The sequence below is a fragment of the Thunnus maccoyii genome, chromosome 16, assembly GCF_910596095.1.
Source record: "Thunnus maccoyii chromosome 16, fThuMac1.1, whole genome shotgun sequence".
NCBI lineage: Eukaryota > Metazoa > Chordata > Actinopteri > Scombriformes > Scombridae > Thunnus > Thunnus maccoyii.
The window spans coordinates 25,065,540-25,087,542 of record NC_056548.1 but is presented as its reverse complement, the minus strand read 5'-3'; the positions used below and the strand labels follow the sequence as shown (position 1 = coordinate 25,087,542).

Here is a 22,003-nt window from a genome sequence, read left to right as displayed (position 1 = left end):
AACAAATAAACATCTGAGCTGAGCAGTTGTATGAAGCTCCTAAGTGCTGTATCATTCAACCAAATCAAATACCTCTTTAAGTGAGGTTATGTCCTCTACTGGGTCAGTTTACCAGATAATGAGGGAAGCACTGCATCTGTGGAGGGAAAAGTCTGGTTTAATTAATCCTACAAGTGGAAAACTATATATGATAACTTGTACCTCAGCAAGGTTGCATCTTTTCAGCCTTTTACATTGATGTGTCAAGGAAGAAAGGTTTGCTTGATTTCAGCTGGTTTTAAAAGTCTTGACCATCGAAAACATTCATTTCATTACAAATAATTCACTTAACACCAAACAGTTGCAGAATATAACAGAAGTTAATACACGCATCATTATGCAGTCATTGTATCAGTCTTGACAGTTGCTCTTTGTTTGCATGTCAGTGAGCCATGCTGACCTGCCTCTGATAGCCTTCTTCTGCCATCTGCTGTCAGTAAATTGCATTACTGAGAAGGATACAACATCTAAAACAGTTATTATATAAAGCTTTTTTAAAAAAAAAAAAAAAAAAATCAGTTAGTCATCTCATTGTTCTGTTTTGCATTGTGTATATTTTCAGTGATGTGGTATGCCACTGCAGCATTTCTCATGAAATAATTATGTCGTGCATTGACCAATGATTACTCAGTCATATCTGGGTCATGATGGTTTTGTTCAACTGAGCCCTAAATTAGGAGTTACAGTGTTTTATCAGTAGGATTTTAAGTATTTCTGCATTACACTGGGGTCCTTGAAGTCATGTGATGTTTTCACTTCCATTATAAAAAAGTACATTTTGCATACTGTGCATTGCTTCTGCTAAGTCAGTTGATTGGTTTGAAAATTAATTTTGTTGAAAATAGTTCTCTATTATGTCAACTTATGAACAAACACCAGTACATGTTCATTTTAACATACATGTCTGCAATGTTCAATATGAATTGAGTCTCTTAACTTATCTATAGGCCACAGGGGTCATGAAGGGCGATGCTCCTATTTTTTAGTGTTATCTCAAAGTATAACTCATTAATGTGGCATGTTTACGTGTTTGTGTCACAGACCTCAACATTTTAACACTGGCAGCTTTAGTCACTCTAACACCAAATTCCCTACAGCCCTCGTGCACACTTTTACCCCTGCTTCGGTTTTTAAGTCGTCAAACACTGCATCAATGTTGCATAGGCGTGATGACAATGACAAACCCTGTGTGCATGGTGCACTCACAAAGTGGATTCACTATACTGTAGGCCTAACGCTGTAGCTGTGTGTTTTTATTATTTTTTTCAACCAATTAATTCGGTTTTTTTTATGCCTCATATCCCCCTCTGCTGTAGACCTGTTCCATTAGTTTTACGCTTATTTCCCAAAAGGTTTATTCTCATTTGACACCAAAAGTCAGCACAGCGAAGCCAAATGTCCCTAACGGAAACAAATGAGAAAACGCAAGCAGCCCCTAAAGAATAATGTCAGCACTTGGCCAAAACAATCATAAAATATTTACAGTGATAAATTTGGCACACCTTAAGTGAGCTGGCGCGCCCTGAACACTGGTGTCACACAACACGTTAAAAGTTTAAATATATTGTGCAGCCTGTTAGTGGGGTTAGTAGGAGATGAGATGTGTCAGCCGTGTGATCATTTGTCCTGCTGGATGCTGCGTCCCGCCCTGCGCCGGACTGACTGAGTGTCACTGCGCTGGACACCGAGCAAAGTAACCAGCCACAGGACGTCTGCGCCGCCGACACAACATGGCCAGGTAAGGTGCAATAATTACCTACAGCTGCTGTGTCTATGAGGAGAAGTTTGAACTAGAAGTAATAGTTTTATGGATGCGACCATGGACAATTTGTCAAAGTATATTTTGTGCACATTTTTTTAGATTATTTGCCATCTGATTATCGTGTTATTTTAAGTGGCGCACAAAGTCTCGTTGATTTCTCTTAAGTCTTTTGCTGTTTTATGCCTCTCCGTCGATTCCTTTATAGACTCTATTACGCCGACAACTTTTATTGCAGCAGAAATATGTCAAATCTGACCTTGGCTTTCCATTTACTGCAATTTGCGTAACACAATAGAAGTAAGACTGCAACTCCTTTAAAGCTACCAGCAGGAGTGACAGCAGCTATTGATGACTTGACCAGCACTAAGTGTATGTATGTTTGTAAAAAATATTGATCATGTTAGGTGTCATATTTAACTGCACAAATGGTGCACTTACCTAATATCATAGTTTCAAAAGGCCAGTCAGTATGCACTGAGCCTTCAGCAGCTGATGCATTTAATTTACTGAGCAAGTTGTTCTTGTGTTAAATGCCTTTGGTTAATTTTTGCAGCTGTTTTTGGACATCTAACTTACAAAGTTTGATAGTGTTGTTCACTGTATGCACTATTTATGCAGGCATGCTATCATGATGTGTAACACATGTAACCAGTGACACAAATGAAAGTACAAGTTTTTCATGTCAACTGGAAAGACTCATTATATTCTTGTACTGAAATAGAAAATGCTCAGCCAGTCATCTGCTGTCATTTCACAGTTCCATTACAGCGTGTCACAGAAACCCAGATGCAACTTGATACTTGACAACCCTGATGTAATGCACTTCATTGTGATCGGATTACATACAAGAAAGTGTAAGAGGTGTACTAATCCCAGTGTCTTTGTGTGCAGGCGACGAAGCCTCTGAGATTTTTCACCAAGGACAACTAAACAACCTCTAGGAGCTGTTCATTGTTCCATCATGGTGTATGGACAGATCTTTCATCGGCACAGTCCTGATGATTGCTTCATTAATGTCAATGTTGGAGGTTTCAAACAACGAATGGAGCACAATGTTCTGAAATGTTTCCCTCAGACACGCCTGGGACGTCTTCTGTGTTGCAGCTCCAAAGAAGCAATCCTGGAGCTCTGCGATGACTTCAGTCCCTCTGACATGGAGTACTATTTTGATCGCAATCCACGTTTTTTCTGTTATGTTCTCAATTTTTACCTCACAGGCAAAATCCACCTGGTGGATGGGTTGTGCATAGTCTCCTTTTTTCAAGAGATTGAGTATTGGGGCATCAAGGAGCGTCACCTTGACCTCTGCTGCAGTGGCAAATTCCATGAGCTAATGGAACTTGCTGAGGATAAAGGCTGGGATCAGGGGAGCGAAGACCAGCAGTTTCACAGCTCGGACTCATCTATTGAGGAGCTGTCAGCTTTGGACGAGGACATAGAAATGTTTGAAGGCTCCTGGTGTGCAGACGTCCGCAGGAATATTTGGATCCAACTTGAGAATCCAGGTCACTCCACTTCAGCCAAAGCGATGGCTGTAGCATCCTTAAGTGTTGTCATTGTCTCCATTGTAGCCATGTGCGTCCACAGCATGCCTGACTTTCATCAGGTGGATCTCAATGAGAAGGAGATTGAAAACCCAGTGCTGACTTTCTTTGAGAACCTCTGTGTCCTGTTCTTCTCTGCAGAATATATTCTTCGTTTGGCTGTTGCACCATCAGCCAGGAAGTTCTTGTGCAGTCCCCTCAATATTATTGACTTAATGTCAGTTATGCCCTTCTATGTCACTTTGGCCTGTGACATAGCGGACGAAGGTGAAAACACAGACCTGGAGAATGTTGGCAAAGTGGTGCAGATTTTGCGGCTGATGCGAGTGTTTCGCATCCTAAAACTGGCACGCCACTCAGCTGGCCTTCGCTCTCTTGGTGCCACACTTCGACACAGCTCCCGTGAAGTCGGACTTCTCATACTGTTCTTGTCTGTGGGCATTTCCATGTTCTCTGCTCTCATTTACTGTGCAGAGAAAGAATCTCCGGATTCAGAGCTGCAGACTATCCCTATTGGCTGGTGGTGGGCCACTATTAGCATGACTACAGTGGGCTATGGGGACACCTTTCCTGTTACGCTTGGTGGGAAGATAATAGGAACACTGTGCATCATCTGTGGGCTGCTTATCGTGGCGTTGCCCATCACTAACATCTTCAATAAGTTCTCCAAGTTCTATGAGAGGCAAAAACGCATCGATCTCAGGTGAAGCAATAACTGAACCCCCTCCAGCTAGCGAAAGAGTCTTCCAGGATGCAATGTCAAGAACGTATCCCCACAAAGTCATGTATGAAGCATAACTTATAAGGAGAGCCACACAATATACTGCAACAAACTTGGCAAAACAAAATGGGGATAACATTCAAATATCAAACAAGTCTTTTCCTCTGTTGTGACAAAAGGAATAATTTTGCTTTTCGGGAAATACTTTTAGTTGCTTTCTTCCCAAGAGTTACATTTTTGTACGCTAAATGCTTTATGAGACACTATCTGAAGTCACACTCAATCTTGTGTCTGTAGCAGGTTTTTAAAACTCCTTATAGACATGATACAGCATTCTGCAGTTGTCCTTTGTCTATTCCTACCATGCTGTTTCAGTCCTCATCTGTTATTGATCCATCGACTTGTTGTCACGTTGCTGTATTTTGTTTCAAAAGGCTTTTAATTGCTTAATCCAATGAGAGGCGTCCTGCTGTTTGCTAGGTCATCAGTGTAATGAGTTCTTAATCAATGTGCCTGGGTCAAGAACAGTAAAAGTCAATAGAAATCCTTACAAGGTGCTGAATTCACAATTCATCCCATGGTAAGTATCGAGATCTGCAGTCTTTAATTGGAGAAGAATAAACCAGACAATAAAGTTATTAAGTCTCAGTTTGTCTTATCATCATTAGCAGGATTTCCATTTTTTAATTCAGCTGTTAACAGGTTTTATTTCTCACTTGTGTTGAATCTGAGCAAACATTTCATGCTGTGCTGTTTTTATGTTCTTCTTCTCACTGAAACAGTTTCCCGCAGTCACCTTCATCAACAGTGTCTGTGTGTGTTTTATCTGTTATCTCTTAAACAGATAAGAATGTTCAGATCAATGAAAACAGGCCAAATATCAGAGTTGCCCTCCAAAGAATGCCAATACTGCAGACAACAGAAACCACAATCTCACCTCAATTGATTTTTAATATAAATCATGGCCACTACAATACTGTTTATGGTGAAATGGTGATCTTTAGTCAGATTATTCTCACTGGCAGCTGATGAACATTCACAGTGTTTTGCAGCCGTCAGCTGTCAGGGAATAGCTAAGTAGCTTGTGGCTTCAGCCCTTAAATAAACGTTGACGTCAGCACTCAGGGGTATGGTCACCTTTTATGCTTGGGTTCCTCCTCCTGTGTCCTTCTTTTACACTCAAAGTCACAAAGTACTGTACACTGATTTAGTTCATTGCTTGAGTCTTTCAAACTGAAAGTCACCGTCAGCAATATCTAATGTGGTTATCTCTGTACTGAAGGACAGTCAGGTGCTATGCTACACAGGAACATAGTGATACTGTGTTTTCACTAAAAGTCTGTAGTCATGCTATCCTCACCATGATGTTATTGATGAAGATGTTAACTCACATTTTCACAACTATCATGCAGCAAAAACCAATCCAAAAAAAGTTGGAAGTACCTTTAAATATACTGTGTGATGTACTGACTTCAGATCCAGACTAAGTTTTCTAATTAATCACTTTGTGAAATAATTTCAGCCACATGATAATAAAAATAAACATAGAAATTCCTTGTTGTGAAGTAGTTTTGACTGAATTCCTTCATTCATATCTCCCTCACTTTGACACCTATTAACTCCTGTCAGTTGACACAGTTTCATCTCTACTTTATCAGTTTAAAGGCCCACTCAGTTTTTTTTCACTGCAAACTATAAGTTGCAGATATATGAACATAATATTGTTGAGGATGTTATAGTTGGAAAATAAGCACTTGGTGTGTTTCCCAGTTGGTCATAATTGAAAATATAGGCCTACAGTGTTCACCCATCACTAATGTAAACAAACCTTCCAATGCTGTGTTTTGAATTTGGTGGTGGGACCATGTTTTTGTTTGTTTGGATCATGGATTGTGCCTTTAAAATCTAAATAGCATTACCCATGGTTAACTTAAACAAATAACCCCAAAGTGACCAGTCATCTCATGTACCCACACAACAGCTGATCTCTACTACTTATACCACCATCAATACTCAATCTAAACTCCACAGATCTGTTGCTCTTTCAATAAGCATTTAACTTGTGGTTAGCTGTGGTTTAGAATATGTTCAGTTAAACGTTCAGCTGTTTAAACACAGCTAGTAGTCTGTAATTATGCTGTACGTTCAGTTTTCTCATTTCCCCAAGACAGTTGTTCATTTAAGAACTTGTTTCAGTTTTACAATTTAACAACTTTTAACAACGAAGTTATTAGTTTCACCTGTGCTTTTTCAAGTCAAAATGTCGAGCATGAAAATGCTCTTGCTAAGGAAATACATCAGAAAATACTGTTAGATGGAACAATATGTTTCCATTACTGAGTACTTGCACTATTGCTAATCACACTGTATTAATAATTATTAAAGATTTTTATTGTATATTCAACTTAAATTTTAACTTTAGCACTCATGGATTATTCTTCCAAGAGTCACAAATATTAAAACAACTAACAACTAACAGTTGTATTGTGGTCACTCCATATAAAAGGCAGCAGAAAAAGCTGCTTGGCACTGGAAAACGTAAAGGGAATGTCCAAACAAAACAAAACAAAAAGCTTTTTTCTTTCTAAATTATTAATGAAACTGACCCTAAGAAGTTCAATAAAACCATGTAAAGCTGAAGGACAAAAGAAAAAAAATCACATAACAGCATTTTATTTTCAGTCAGCTAACTGGAACAGACCAGGTTCAGACTCAGGTGAGCACAAAGTGAGCAAGACAAAACACAAAATATCACAGTATATGTTCCTATGACTGCATCTAATTAGTGATAGCCCCCATTTATAAAGTGACCACCACATAAACATTTATTTAAACTGATTCTTAACAGGTTTAGACAATAGTTTATAGCTTAACAGCGTGATCAGAAGTCATTATTCCGTTTGGAATCATGTGATCTTGAATTGCAGAAATCTGCTAATTAATAGCCTTGGACTACTTTTCCTCTATAAGTTATCGCACACTGTTGTCTATCAAATACGTAACTGCAAACCACCACCAGGTGTTTTGTCTCCTGAAAGTAGGATATGAGATGAGTATCTAAGAATAGACGCAGCTTCATCTTGAACACTGCAGCACCAGATAATAACGGCTGCACAGCAGTTCTCTCAGCTATCAAATAACCCACATGTCTCAATCTCTCCATGTTCAATGTTTGTTGTTAGCCTTTTACAGCATTGCTACTTTCACAGTGGCTTCACAAGAGTGAAATCAATATCTTTTTAATTACCCTTTCAGGGTTATCAGCTGTTCTGCTTACTTAGCACACACACGTCTACTCATAATGAACATGTCTTGTTCAAATGAAGGGTGTGTGGGTGTGTTGTGTTCCTCTAATGTATCTTTATTTTCAGTGGAGGAAAAAGACCAAGGAAGAATAAAAGGTTACAACTGTGATTGTATGTCTTTTATTCACTGTAAGCTGTAATCAGATCTCAGTGCAGAAATCGATTTAATCCAAGAACACATGAGAGCAACAGGAAAGAGAGAGAAGGATTAACTTTATGACAATTGCTGCGTGCGCTCATGTAGCTTTCTGTTTAGCTTTTATGTTTGAGTTTGATTCTTGTCTTTATAGGTTTTTATTCATTATGTAAAGGAAAAAAATCTGTGATATACACACCTACAAACATTCAATGCAGTGCAATTAATCAGTATTTTGTTGTAGAGTATGTGATAAATTTACTCAGTAAACAAGTGCACAGTTCAGTCCATGTAATGGTATCATCTGTCGCAGCTCTTTGCAAACCAGGCAAATTCATTTCAAACTATTAAATTACATCATTTCTCTCTCTGTGCCAACCACCTGACTCAGCCTGACCAGGCTGACACATCCCAGAAACTCAGTGTTTGATTTCAGGGAAAAGTGCCCGTGCTAGGATTTCAGCTATTGATATTTGAAGGGTGATGGTGTACAAATATATACAATCATATTACACTCCTCTGACATATCAAAATGAATAAACACTGTTAGTCTGCAGCTGGATGTCTGCAACTGAACACAACTACACTGTGGCATTTCAGAGGTTGGGATCAGATTTTCTGTAAGACATGAAGATCGATTTTTCACAGAAAGATGAGTAAAAAGCAAATAAAACGGAAAGTTTTTAAAAACTGATGAAAAAAGGGGCCTATTTGTGTAAAAATAAAAACCAAAGCACAGATAAAACAGAGTAAAGAAGCTTTAAAAAGTGATTTCAAAGATGTTTTTGATTCAGCTGTGGTGAGATAACTTTATGAAGATGAAGCACAGGCTGCAACAGAAGCTGAACTAACAGCTGTTACAGTAGACCATTGTATACTTATTTGATGACCAGCACTTTTACTGTTCAAGTATTTAAAACAGGCATTTGAAGCATGACAGCAGCAAGCGTAAACATGTTGTTGAGGAGGACAGAGAATGAAGGAAAGCGGGAAGGTCAGGCTCATTTTTCACACAGCAGGTTGGAAATACAGTTCATAACACTTGAGTGCCTGCTGTCACACCTCAGACAGAAGCTGCCATCAGTCACATGAATTATATAAGGAAAAAGCACTAACTTCACATAGAATTATAGCATCAGACTCTTTAATGCATGTTGTAACTGCTGTGCTTAAAAAAAGTAAAAGTTGTATTTCCACTGCTGCCTTTTCAGAGGAAATTGACATTATGCTGGAAAAGATCAATTTGGTCAAGACTATCGGCTAAGATTGTGGTCTTTGTTCAATACTAATAAAGCTGCGAGACAACAGTTTAACCACTGAGCCAGCAAGCATTATATAAAACTGAAATTTGACCAATGGGCTGATAAATTTTATTTTCCTTTAACCTCTTTTACTGTGTCTCTCTATGTGACCCTACAGTATTCCCTGAAATGACTCTCAGAGCAGCAGTAAAGTTACCCACACACATTATGATGAGTCTACTGGTCCAGGAATACCAGTTCTGGATGTTCAATGAGTGAATGCTGCACTTAAACACAAGAGATTAGCAAATATACATGCATCATTTTTTTTTATCAGTACAACCACAGTAACATAGTAATAATACCAGTGGTAGTGGAGAAGTGATAACAATGGCCTTTTGCATATGGCACCAGAGCAGTGAGGTGCAGAGACAGCACTTCCTGTCACATCTCTACAAACATCTGTCAGTTCAGCTGCTGCTGTTTCTTTGCTAGTCTGTGGTCACAGTGTATAACTACACTTGACAAATTTGTTAGTTTTATTTTTAATCTTTTTACCAAAAGTATTAGGATGTTGCTGCTTCTGCATTGAACATATTGTCTTAAATTTATAATCCTGAGTGTTTACTGCCCTCCAGTGGACTCATGGTGTAATTACATCTGTGTTTTTCATCGGCAGTATTTCTCTGAAGGCTTAATAAATTAAAAGTAAAGTTAAAATTGTATTTACTGGGATTTCCTGGGATGACTATAATCAGTGACTATAATATTAATATAATATCAAACAGCCAAATGTATTATTTATCATAGGTCTATCGTATTAAATGATGTGGTACAGATTTATAATTGCAATAATAATAATCAATACAAAATTCAGAACTATCGCCAGAAGAAAATGTACAGTTGCAGGTATTCATTTTGGCCACTAGAGGGCAATGAACACATGATAACTGATGGTTCCACCAGCATCAAGGTTAACACAATTAACAGTGCTTCTTGTGAAAATGTTTTTAAAAAATAATAAAATAAAATAAAATTTACAAAAGATACTAAATATTTGTAGAAAATGATGTATTTTACTAAATGAAAAGCATACTGTCAAGAGGATACAAAACATTGGATGTAAAGCGCTTAACTGCAAAATGACAACCAACAGAGGAAGATTATGTGATTTTGTTACATGGTTTCGGTGTTCCTGTAGCAGCTATCAGTAGTGATGTCTCCTATTATAGTCAAATCCCAAAGTGACGTTAGTAAGATAGTGTGTCTAATACAGGCCGTTATTTTGAACATTTCTTTTTGGATTATCAAGTTGACACTAGCATGTAACTTTTCCAGTTTCTAAGCTAATCATGTTGCAGTAAATGCTTTTTAATTGGCCTTAAAGCTGGAGTGCAGGATTTTTGTCTCCCCTTCCTGGCAGTGAGAGTAATTACAAAAACACTGTTGACGTGCTTGCATCATAGGCTCCGCTATAGCCTACTACATCGCTACTGTTGTGGCTGTAAAACAGTGGATAAATTGTTTTGAATGTCACACAACCCCCGCAAAAATGATTCATTTCACTATCAGAATTTCATCCATTTGGTCCGATAACATTTGGAAAGTCTAGAAGAGCTGCATGATTAAATTATTTTATCCCCCTACAAGTTAGCAGAGGGCTAACCTGAAGTTAGCTGGCTCAGGCATGTGCAGTATGCTTTAATCCAGTCAGTGTGGGAATGTCAAATCTGACACCAGATTAAAAACTCTGTATACTGTGAAATACAAAGAGATTTTTAGGCTTAATCAGCATTGTGTGAACTCATTTGGCAAGGACTTGAATGCAACGGATATTAATTTATATGTAAAAGTTCCACACTGCAGGTTTAATAATATAAAAGTCAAAGTTTTATGCGTATTTAACTCTACACACAGTTTTTCAATGCTATTTAAAATAACTGTAGCTTCAGTAGTTTTACCTATAACCCACTGAGTAACACAAAGAGATTTTTTTTACAAAGAGTCAAGAGCTGTAAATAGTGTGTAAAAACAGTAGCTACATGTTTATGAGCTTTCGTTAACATTAAATAATCAATAGTGGTGGCTAATATAGTTTAAACAAGTGCCATTCAATTATAGTTGTAGGTGGGAGACAGTTTCTTCATAAACATATAAATCAAAGCAGATAATTACTGGTAACAACTCACTTTGGTGTGAACTTGAATATGTGCATTGTGAGACTGCCCCCTTTAAAAACACTGACTAACGACTGAATATAATAATGTAGTTCCTCCCTATGACCACTGGATGGCACTAAACACTCATGATTACAACATATTCACACAACCTTTCACTTCACTACACTTGGATCACGTGTTGCAAAGTAGAACTATTTAAATATAGGCATACAGTGGTGTTTATTCTGTCCACACAAAACATTCACAATAGTAGGCTGGTATTATAATGTTGATGTATTGGAATTCATCACGATTGTCAGTTGCAGAGAAAGAAAATAATTGTATGTATGTAAGTATGTATCTATATCATTATGACAGACTTAGAGAAGTATAGTGAAAATGTTGCATTTAACTGGACAAAATACCAAAATAGTAACTGTAATTTTAAACACTGAACATAGATTAAATGTTACTGCCTTCTAGTGGTTAAATATCAGTATTACAGTTTTCCAGCACCTACAGGCTGCCTTCTTATTGTGTATTTGAGAACTGGTTTGTATTGACATTAGATGTTGGCTGTGGATAAAACTCTTTTTCCTACTTAAATATATTATTTAGAGAGTGTTTCTTTTTTGTTATGCCTATTCTGACCATATGAATCACCTGAGTGTGCTACTGGGACTTTCGATCAGTATTATTCACATTGTTGATAATATTATTCTTGAGTCATTGAGTCATTGCTCTAAAAGGTTTTGGATAGGCCCATTAAGCTCTCAAATGGATTCTTTAACATTTGCTAGAAAGTTAAACTGTTTTAAATTTTATTTTAACCGTTTCATAGTAGCAGCTCTTTCCCTTTCTCTTGTCCGCAGCTACTTGTTATTAACCTGGGCTGTAGCCTTTCGTCTTTCCACCAGCCAAGATAGTCAAAATAGTGTCAATTAGTCTTATTCTGAATGATCCAAATGATGAATAAATACATTAGTGATATTTTCATTCTATTAGACAAAACCATCTGTTGATAAAATATTGAATTATAGCTTTTTGGTAAATGTGTAATGTCACAAGGAGTACTGCTTGTGTGTGTGCATTCCCATGAACAAAACAAGACAATTCCAAGTTGAAAATGATTTTTTAATTATTATTATTCATTTAAATTAACAAACACTGCTATACATATTGCTGTTTTTATTAATTTTGAATCATTTTAAACAGTTAAAGCATTTGGAAAATAAGTAATAGTAGTTGAAAACAGGCGACAGACAGTAAATGACATGGACAGTAGAAGATCTACAGTCAATGGCTTTCCTATGTGTGTCGAGGGGCTCCAGAAAATTTCAACATAGAGACACGTCAGACTCGCCCACAGTAATGTTTTTGGTTATCATTTCACCTCTTTTTGTTGTTGCACAGGACCACAGAGTTCCTGCTGCATCCACATGAACCCCATCACTGTCAAAAGATAAATAGCCGACATGTTCTTTCCAAACAAGTAGCAGCAGCTTGTATTGAATTGCAAAGTCAGTTTTCTGCATCCAGCGCAACAAAAGTCTTCCAGCCACAACTTTTATCCCTCAGATAACAAAGAGGGTTCGAACAAAGATGACAACCCCCCTTTTGACCCCTGACATTATATTCATTAGGAATGTTTGAAGTAAACAAAAAAGTCCCAAATATCGCTGTTCTGTCCTCCTCAGTGCACGGTATTGAAAACCCTCATCCCTTTAAGATACACACATGTAAAAATCATGAAAAAGAAGTGCTTTGTAGAACTTCAGAGACATTATGTCTTCTCTAGGTGTCCCCTCTTTCATCTCAGGCCAGCTGTAGAGAGAGTCTTCTTATCCCTTCCTTATTGTGAAAAACTAGTTACTGTATCTGGCCTTTGTTTAAAGCCAATAAGGCTTCCACTAGTGACAAAGTTTCTTCTGAGTACCTCGATGTTGGCGTATGCTCACACGCCCATAAATCAGCACATCTGAGTTGAATTTAAACATTATTTTCTTTACTAAAAGTGACAGATTTACAAACACAGTATAAACAGGGTTGACATCATTGGCAGCTGGCGACAGTCTAGACCACAGTGGCTTTTTCATATTTGAGCAAAATCCCTTCCTTTAGACAAAGACTGACGAATTGTGGGATTACATGTGTCATACAAACCTTTTTGGCTTTGTGAAACCTGACCTGCCCTGAGTGGCAGTGTTGAAAAAGGTAAAACCTTTATTTAGAGAAACAAAGCAAGAGGACGACAGAATCCAGTGGAGGAGGGTTTTCTTCAAAACATTTAGGTTGTCTTTGAAATGACGGAGCAAAAAGACCTTTCTTGATGTGACACAATGGACCGATGAAGTGTTTCATCCCTCCACATATAGTACCACCGCTGCAACACTTTGGCTAGACCATACAACAGCCTGCAGTCCTGCAATGTTCTCCATGATGGGGTTCGACTATACATGAGAGATATCCCTGACATCAATGTAAATCACATACACTTTGTCATAAACATGTTGTAAAGTTCAGATACAGAATCACTGAGGAAAAGCACACCGATACTACTGTAGTCAAGCCACTATGGCAAAATAGACGGTATAGAGTATTGAGGAACTAGTCATTGATTTAAAGTTGGCTCGTATCCTTTGCAACACTGAGGATTGCCAGGTCACCCTTTGGACGACCATGTTGCTTTTCTACAGGCAGATCAAGGAGAGGACAATGTCTCAACAAAACACTTTGTAAAATTTTTCAGCACAGGCCATAAATACAATTAAAGAGATGGAAATAACGTCAGAAATGTGTACACACTCTTAGTAGCGATTCCTGATCAATGTCCAAGTTCATGAGATGTGAAAGAACAAATCTAAATGGAAAAAGATGAGAGAAAGTCTTTGCTCATTGTCTCTTTCTCCCCTCAGAAATTCCAGTAAAATGCTGACCTCGTTTAGTGATTTATTGATTCGTCTTGGCGGAGTGCAAGTGTCGGCCACATGGCTTTAAACATTTTTCAAAAAAATATATATTAAGAACAAGCTCTCAAGTTGTAGTCACCTCAACTCACAACTGCCACATTTAGGCATGTCTTTCTTCAAAATTGTCTGTCCAGTAAACAAGTTGACACTCTGGAGTTGAAATGGCAAAGGGATGACACTTTTTAGGATTGGTGCACACACTTTTACAAGTAAAAAATTTTACACTGAAGCAGAACAAGAAGAAACACACAGCGTAGCCCTTGTGGGTCTCCCTGTGGAGGGAAGACGGCTCACATGGTCAGCTTGGTCTGGACTTTTGAATGTGCTCTTGGGTCTTTAAAGACACTGGAGGGGGACGCACAGTTGATCCTCATGCTTGCCTTCGGCCACAGTGTTTGTTTCTCCATGCCGTGCCCAGCCCTCGCTCAGAGGGCCAGCAGGGTGGGTGAGTTGAGGGAGTCTGAGGACTGGTCTCCGCTGCTGCTGCTGCGCCGGTGGGCCTTGGAGCAGGACTCGGAAGAGGGCGAGGGGCTGTCGGGCTCCAGCATGTTTGGGTAGGTGAATATGAGGCTCGGGGCGTTGGGCGTAGCGGCTGGGGTGGACGCCGCCACCACCGGCGTGTTCAGGCTATCTCCATCTGTGCAGTACATCCCGCTGCTGACAATGTTGCCACCCAGGCAGATGGGCTTGATGACGGAGCGTTGGGGCTTACCCGCGTTCTCCTCGCTGTCCTCTGGCTCTTGCTTCACCACCACTTGGTTCATGTGGCTCCGGTTGCCCATGTTAGGGCGCATGGTCAGGGAGAGTGGGGCGCACTGCTGCTGATGCTGTTGGTGCCCTGATGACTGATGGCGATCCTCAATGGGCAGCTTGCACACGGGATTATGAGCAACCAGCATGAACTCCAGCTTGTCTTTCTCCTTCTGCAGGCTCTCGATCTCCTTCTGCAGGTCTGCTTTCTCCTCCTCCAGCTTCTCAGTCTCCTGTTCAGAGAGGACCAGGATATAAAAGTGAGCACTTGAGTGTGAGTAGTTTTTTTCATTGTTTTTGAGCATTTTCTGACAGCTACATTAAAGAGATAACAGAAAACAAGAGGAGAGATTGGGACGGCATGCAACAAAGGTCTACAACCAGGTGTAAACCAGAGATGCTGCATTTCTACATTTTCACCTTAACCCCTAGATCACCCCTCGGCGGGTTATTTTGAAGTCGATAAAAACAGATGCTTCAACATAATTTTTATGGATATTCAATGATGCACAGACATTGAGATCATAGCTAAAGAAAATTATGTTTCTTTAACACTAAGGTAGTCAGATGGTCCAGGTTTTCCTTTAAATCGCCAAAAGATGGCACTGTTTGTTTGCTACAGATTCCTAAACATAGAAAGTAGCACCAATTCTACAATCAGCACAGTAAATCAAGACGTGTTGTGGGCCGTTTAGATGTAAAAAAACATAATCTTGAAGCCTTCTGCTTGAATTCAAGTGTCACGTAAGGTCTATGTATTGTTTGTGTCTTGGAGAGATGAGATCTACATCAACAATGTGTCAATAATGTGTCACGTTAAAGACAAACACATTTCATAAAAGCCTCCACCAGTGCTAGACAAGTGGGCAGATAAAGATAAGCTGACTTGCTGTCTGAGAACTTTGACTCATGGACAAAGGTATGAGGAAGTTGTTCAGAAGGAGCCAAGAGAGGAGGTGCCCAGTGAGAAACTTCAAGTAAAGCAGCAATGAATGATATCAGTCAATCAAAGAGGAGACATTGCAGCTCCTTCATTTCACTGGAAAGTGACATTTCCTTATTTGGACTTTTAAAAAACAGGCGTGTGAAGAAGGAAAGGGGCGTTTTTTTTTTCCCCTGGAAGCAGTGGCTGTGGTGTGTGTGTGTCTGTGTGTGCACAGCATGTCTGTATGTGGGATTGTGAGACAAGCAATTTGCCCCTTTTACAAAATGTCCTGCATTCATGCAGACAGCTGCCTACAGCAAATTCCATTCCTGGGGGTTTTTAAGGTCTGACAAGCTCAACCTCACTGTAATTCGGCTAATTAGTCCATTTAGATGCCGTTACTGTCTGCCAGGCAGGGCCGCAAGACAGCCCTACCTCTGTCTACAGTCGCCCGAGACAAAAAGCTTTTCATCGCCTGTCATCTTTTCACTCAGACCTTGCACTCAGAGACACAGCGAGCGTCAAACCAGTAATGCGAGGTTGTAAATTTAGGTGTGGAGTCAAATCACTCATGAAAAGTCTGGATTCCTGCCAGACTTATGAACAAGTGGGACTTTTTTTTTTCCTTGTACACCGTGTATTCCTGTTGCTGCACATGTTTGCAATTGTTTTTAATGTTCTGCATTAATTGTAGCCATGTCAAATTTTGCCAAAAAACCCAGGAAGGATATTGGTTGCATGGTAGATGAGGCTGCTGCATAAAATGAACTAGATAATCCAGCGCTTACGCTGATTTGTGGTCTTTTTATATGATTGAAGCGGAACCCATTAGAAGATTCTGATCAAGTTTTCAGGTTTCTACTCACCCCTTGTAGCATCTCGGTGAGCTCTCGCCTGCGGTTGCGGCATTTGGCGGCGGCTAACTTATTCCTCTCACGCCTCACTCTTCTTTTCTCCTCTTCCTCTGGGGTGAGCTAAGAGCAAGTAAGAAGGAACACGGCAGGTAAAATAAGCTGTTTGACAGACACACACAATCAATATGAAGCCAAGAGCGAGAGTATACACAAGAGCTGGATTCTACTGGCTGGCTCTGACCAGAATAAGAATAATAAAAAGGCGCAGAGTTTGTTGGCATGATAAAATAAATGATGATACTTAAGACTTGCTGTCAATGCAAAAACACTTTTACAGCATTGTGAAGACTGTGTGAAGCAAAAACTTTATAAAAAGAAATCAAATCTACCCTTTGATGAAAAGGGTAGCGTTTGAAGGCCCTGTGCTCTTTTTGCTGCTCTGTTACCCGCACATTGTCACTCCAGGTATCTCACCTGCTCATCCCTTTTGCGTCGGCCCCTGGCGTCCCCAATGGAACGGATGACCCCGGGCCGAGCCAGCGTGTTGTGCCCCAGCAGTCCCGGCCCGTTGGTCAGGTGATGGCTGTACGGGTGGGAGCGGGAGTAAGGGTTGGACATGGAGGTGATGACGGTGGGCTGCACCATCCACTGTAGGTCTTGGCTTGTCGTGATTGCATTGATGGTGGGGATGAAGGCACTGTTGGAGCCGGGCATGTCGACTCTGTACTTCTGGAAGGTGGAGAAATGAGAGAAATGTGGTGAGAGGGGATGCATGATGTAAGTGTTTAAGAAAATTTTGCAGAAAAGTGTGATGGCCACCACAAATGGAGGATCAAGTCTGTGCGCTGGTTTGGTGTCAATGCATGCAACTTAATCACATCTTAGGTCGTTTCTGTGAGTCCGGTCTCATTTCGCTGACAGCAAAATCACTGAGACACACACCACAGACTATTATCAAATTCACACATTTTTCACATTTCAAGCTTATAGTAATGATTCAATCCACATAGGCAAAACAGTGTGTATGTAACCCCTGGAGTGGAACAGTGACACATGCTGTGAATCATGTGGGAAAGCCCAAGGTGTCCTGTGCATCTCACTTTACTATAATAACCATGAGATAAAACACTGTACTGGGAAGGTGTTACACATGTCTGGACTGGCAGGAAGGTAAATATGTATTTGACTGGGCAGATGCAGAACACACAGGCTCATAAGAGCCATAAACCTTCTTCCCAAATCCAGAAGAATAATTATTCCACAAGGAATTATTAAGAAATATAAAATCCAATAAGTGACAGTAGTAATGATTTGTTTGTTGTTGGGGTCAACCTTTATTTCAAATATATATTTGTAATGAATTTGAATGTAGTTGTGAGGACATCTCAAGTCATATTGTGATGGAGACTGGTATATTGTTGGTCCAGAGATATGAATGTGACTCCAAGACTCAACTTTTGGCATTAATCCCTCAAATAGAAAGACACCTTTATGAGGATTTCAAAACCTCATATAACCTCATATTTATATTTATACACATATATATATATATGTATATATATTCTCCATGTATGAGTGAGTGTGACTTGCAAAATGATCACCAGTATGAGAACCGGTGTCAGATCAGTATTACTTCATGTCTCTGGAGTCCAGAAACAGACCGGGTGCCAGCCTGTGCGCGTAATTTACGCACGTCCCTCTATCCCCGTTATTCCCGACTTTCCGTCGGATATCCCGGCAGTCTTTTGGAACTTTGTTTATCTGGTGAGTCATTGTGTATGGGATTTGTTAAGCACATGTGAAACGCGGTCAGTTCCAGTAAGGGGGGAAGCAGCCAGCTGTAACAAGCCAGACTGTTCGCCAGAATTATGTGTGCGGAATTTCTGAAGAACTTGCCTTCAAAATAAGATCATTCCAATTCCCATTAAATAAAAAAAAACAATGAATGTGTAAATCGTGTGCAATCCAGTGTGACGGATTTAGTAAAGTAATTACAGGAAATATGGAGAAGCACCAGGTTACCAAATAAAACCTCTGATCTGATAAAAATTCCACCTGTCCAATAAAAAAGACAGAATGTCTTGTTTTGATATGTCTCAATAAAGCTAACGAAGAGGTCATGTTCCAGCCCGCTGTAATGGGAAACAGGCAGCCAGTGTGTGATTACAGGGAACCAGAGCAATGATAGATACGGGCCAAAAGTCGTTAACCGTAATGTTGCGTGAGGCTGAGAAGGCTTTTCCACAGAAGTGCACTAAACGCAAGACTTGGGTGCGGGTAAACAACTTGCCTCTTCCCGGATTTATATCCTATTATTGTGAATATATGTGGGCACGGCGTCCTCATAACATTACACTGGCACACCTACAGAATATGTAGGCTGTGTCTCACTGAGAAGATATGAGACAAACTCTGGTGAAAAGCGAGCAGATGGATTGCGAGGATTGTGATTTTTGAAACAATATCTCTCTTTAGCGCAGCGATTTGCTTACTGGCATGTTCTCGATGAGGAAATACTAAAGGCAGCCCTAACAAAATCAGAGCACAGTCTGACTCCATGACCATGCAATAACAAATGCAGAACAGTCCACACACGTATAAAATGTAAATATTTAGCACAAACTGCAACTAGAACTCAAGTAAAATTACATTCTGCAACAACACACGCCTTTAAGGTGGACTATTAATGCCTGTACGGAGCAGTACATGCCTGTTGCATTCTCCACTATAAGCTCTATCTGTACCCTGTTTATTACCAGGCTTGCGCAAATGGTATGTATGTGCTATAAAGGATTTATCGTTCTCATAATTCAAGCGCGTAAAATGCGACTCCAGTTTGGTGCTACAGGCGCAAACATCCCCAAAATGTTATAGTTTTACGCACGGATAGGAAAGGTGACAGCGCAAGAAAAAAGAGATATTGGATCAGAGATTGACATTTGGAAATCTCAATCTCAAATCCGTTTTATCCCGGTTCTCCTGTACAAAAGCGCACAAATCACCTCACATCTGTGGGTGCAGCCTGTGCGTTCAGAGGTGTTTTATCACAGGGACCAATGCAAGAATGGTTTTTATTATATTAATAGGGTACGCACACAATGACCGGTGCGCACATTTACTGTGCCATTGCGTACATTTGGTATTTGATCAAACAATATCATCAAACTGTTTTTAGATAACATAGTGACAGAATTCAAATGGTATGTGTCCAAAATACTTGTGCGTAGTTTGGGGTCTTGCATCTGTTGAGTCATCGATGCAATCTCTGTCATTGGGTTCATCCGTTTTTTTTTCCAGAGCGACCTGGAGAATTCCTATTAAAAGCCTATTAACGCGCGGTGTCATGATAACAAATACATCTACATGAATTACAAGGACAACCTGCAGTTCCCATAGTTTGTGCACATGAAATCATTGCGAATTTAAGACAGATATATATGTTGCGACACCTCGGTGTTTCCTTGTATTACCTGGTAGGCTGAGGTAGAGATCGGACTGCCGATCGTGCTGCTGCCGCTTGTGAAGGACTCTGGCTGGGCCGGAGAGGTGCTGCTGCCGCGGGACGAGGTGTCGTAGTTCCCGGAGTAGTCCTGGTACATGATCCAGGAAAGAGTAATATTTCAGTAGACTGTTTGAGCTCTCAACCCTTTTTTTAAATCCTCGCAGTAAAAAGGCACCAACAGAAAAAAAATCCTCTGACTTGAGACGTTGTTAATTTTGGATATCCAGAAAAGAGTTGGCAAAGACAACGTGCAATTATGCTCCTCTAAACTAACCTAAAACATCTTACAGATATTGCCAGTTGGAATAATTATTATCTTATGTACTCGGCCTACTTGTAAAGGCTATTTCTTATTGTCCTTTTATTATTCTTGAGTCGCAGGTTGACTACACTACACTATTATAGATCCTCTCAGGTGCGCAAACTTCAACCTAAAGCCAGCAGCACACCTTCAGCAGTCAAGTCCAGTTGAGACAAGTGAACCTGTAGTTACAGAGTGACTCACGCAGGTTAACATTCGCTTTAAAGCCTATTGCCTGCCTAATCTTCTGAAGATTTTCCGTTGTATTGCCTGCCTACTACTTACTCTATCTGCGCTCTCTGCTGTTCACGGAACAGTTCTAACTTTTTTTTTCTTTTCCTTTTTACCACACTTCCTAGAGATGACTCACTTCAATGGCACTATGAAGAACTGCAACGGCTTTTCAACACCAACGAAACAGCCTACGTCACGCCTGGGCGTTGCGACTTCATCCAGGGAGGGGTCGTTCCTGGATAAGGCAGTGAAAAAGAAAGATCCGCTATGACCATCCTTTGCCCAGCGGACACTGGAGTTATAGTGGAACTACGTGGATCCAGTAAAAACAGCAAAAATATTTCTCGGAGTATTAATTTTTGTTACGGACGTCAGAGCCTGCTGTGAAGTTCACTATTTGTCCGACTTGCTTCAGTCCATTGACGCATGTTTCCTAAAATGGGCAGTTGCGTCAGCGAGCGCGTGTGGGTTTCCTTGGTAAAGGAAGCGTCAGACACTGGAGGGATTCCCTCCCCTCGCGCGCTGTACTCCGGACTCGGAGCTCACAGCGCGCGGGTCCCGGTCCGGTTATTCATGCAGTAAAGCGAACATAATACAGCTTCAAACTAACATAAAGAGCGAATGGACGCACGCGATGTCATGTGGCGCGGCACACGTGTAGTGAAGCTACACGTGTAGTAGGAGTGATTTTAAGAGCATCAAGCATCTCTTTTGTCTGCTTTTCTGTGTCAGAATTAATTCGATATTCGCATCTGTGTTCAGCCCAGAAAACTAACATATATCATCAGCGTAGAGAGGCCGAGCGCGTGCACCGTACCCATTATTTCTACTGCTTGAAGACCCGCGAGCTCAACATCTCCCGGCTTTCTTCTGCTACTGTTCCTGTTAATAAAGACCACTGAAAAATGATTGGACATGCAGCGTTTCTGCACAATTGAGTCTCTGTGTTATTTGGCGGCGATGCATTGTGCGTAATTTGGAGATGTGGCATGGAGCGCAAAAGGATGGCACAAAACACAACATGTTCCCTTTCGAATGGTCAAATTAATATGGCCCATTGGTTAAGTCTACACCACAGAGCAACGTAGCTGCTTCAAAGGAATCTTAGTGAAATGTGGGCTAATTGTAATTCGGACGCACCTCATAAACAAGGGCACAGCGCCCAGAATATGACACGTTACACGATATGAAATGGCGTATTAAGTATAATCCAATCTGCTATGGTTCCTATTTTAATCTGTATCACCATAACTGGTTATGCTGAGCTCTCTTAAAGCTGTTTGCCGCGCATATCTTTGCCAGAAAGAGTCGTTCCCATCAAAAAGTTTCAGCTGCAGTGTTCAGTCGGGGAAGTTGTGTTGAGGGAAAATAATCTGCAAGGGGTTTTCTGAGGTGACCGGTCGCAGCGCGGAGGGACTGAGTTTCTTTGCTTGCTCATAACGTGAACACGTCAATTATACACTCCAGCCCTCCAATATGTCACCCTTTCCAAAGTTACTGGGTGTCATTTTCGCTGCACTACCTTTTGACCTGTGCAGTGATCTGTAACTATCTGTATGGA

General features: G+C 40.3%; 2 protein-coding genes across 3 annotated transcripts; one reads left to right on the top strand and one right to left on the bottom strand.

The window, feature by feature from the left end:
- Positions 1–1,391: 1,391 nt before the first annotated feature.
- Positions 1,392–5,622, top strand: LOC121880906 (potassium voltage-gated channel subfamily S member 3-like). Its single transcript, XM_042388518.1, has 2 exons — positions 1,392–1,777; positions 2,693–5,622. Exon 2 carries the CDS (start codon positions 2,763–2,765, stop codon positions 4,050–4,052), a length of 1,290 nt encoding a protein of 429 aa, XP_042244452.1. The 5' UTR covers positions 1,392–1,777; positions 2,693–2,762; the 3' UTR covers positions 4,053–5,622.
- Positions 5,623–12,890: 7,268 nt separating this feature from the next.
- fosl2 (FOS like 2, AP-1 transcription factor subunit) lies at positions 12,891–20,574 on the bottom strand. Of its 2 annotated transcripts, XM_042388521.1 has the most exons (5): positions 20,494–20,574; positions 19,876–19,995; positions 16,880–17,134; positions 16,418–16,525; positions 12,891–14,859 (listed from the first exon to the last, which is right to left on the bottom strand). In XM_042388521.1, the coding sequence occupies exons 3-5, from the start codon at positions 17,117–17,119 to the stop codon at positions 14,302–14,304; spliced, it is 906 nt and encodes a 301-aa protein (XP_042244455.1). In that variant the 5' UTR covers positions 17,120–17,134; positions 19,876–19,995; positions 20,494–20,574; the 3' UTR covers positions 12,891–14,301. The 2 variants fall into 2 exon arrangements, with proteins under 2 accessions (XP_042244455.1, XP_042244454.1); XM_042388520.1 differs by having other exon boundaries at positions 19,876–20,572.
- Positions 20,575–22,003: the final 1,429 nt, after the last annotated feature.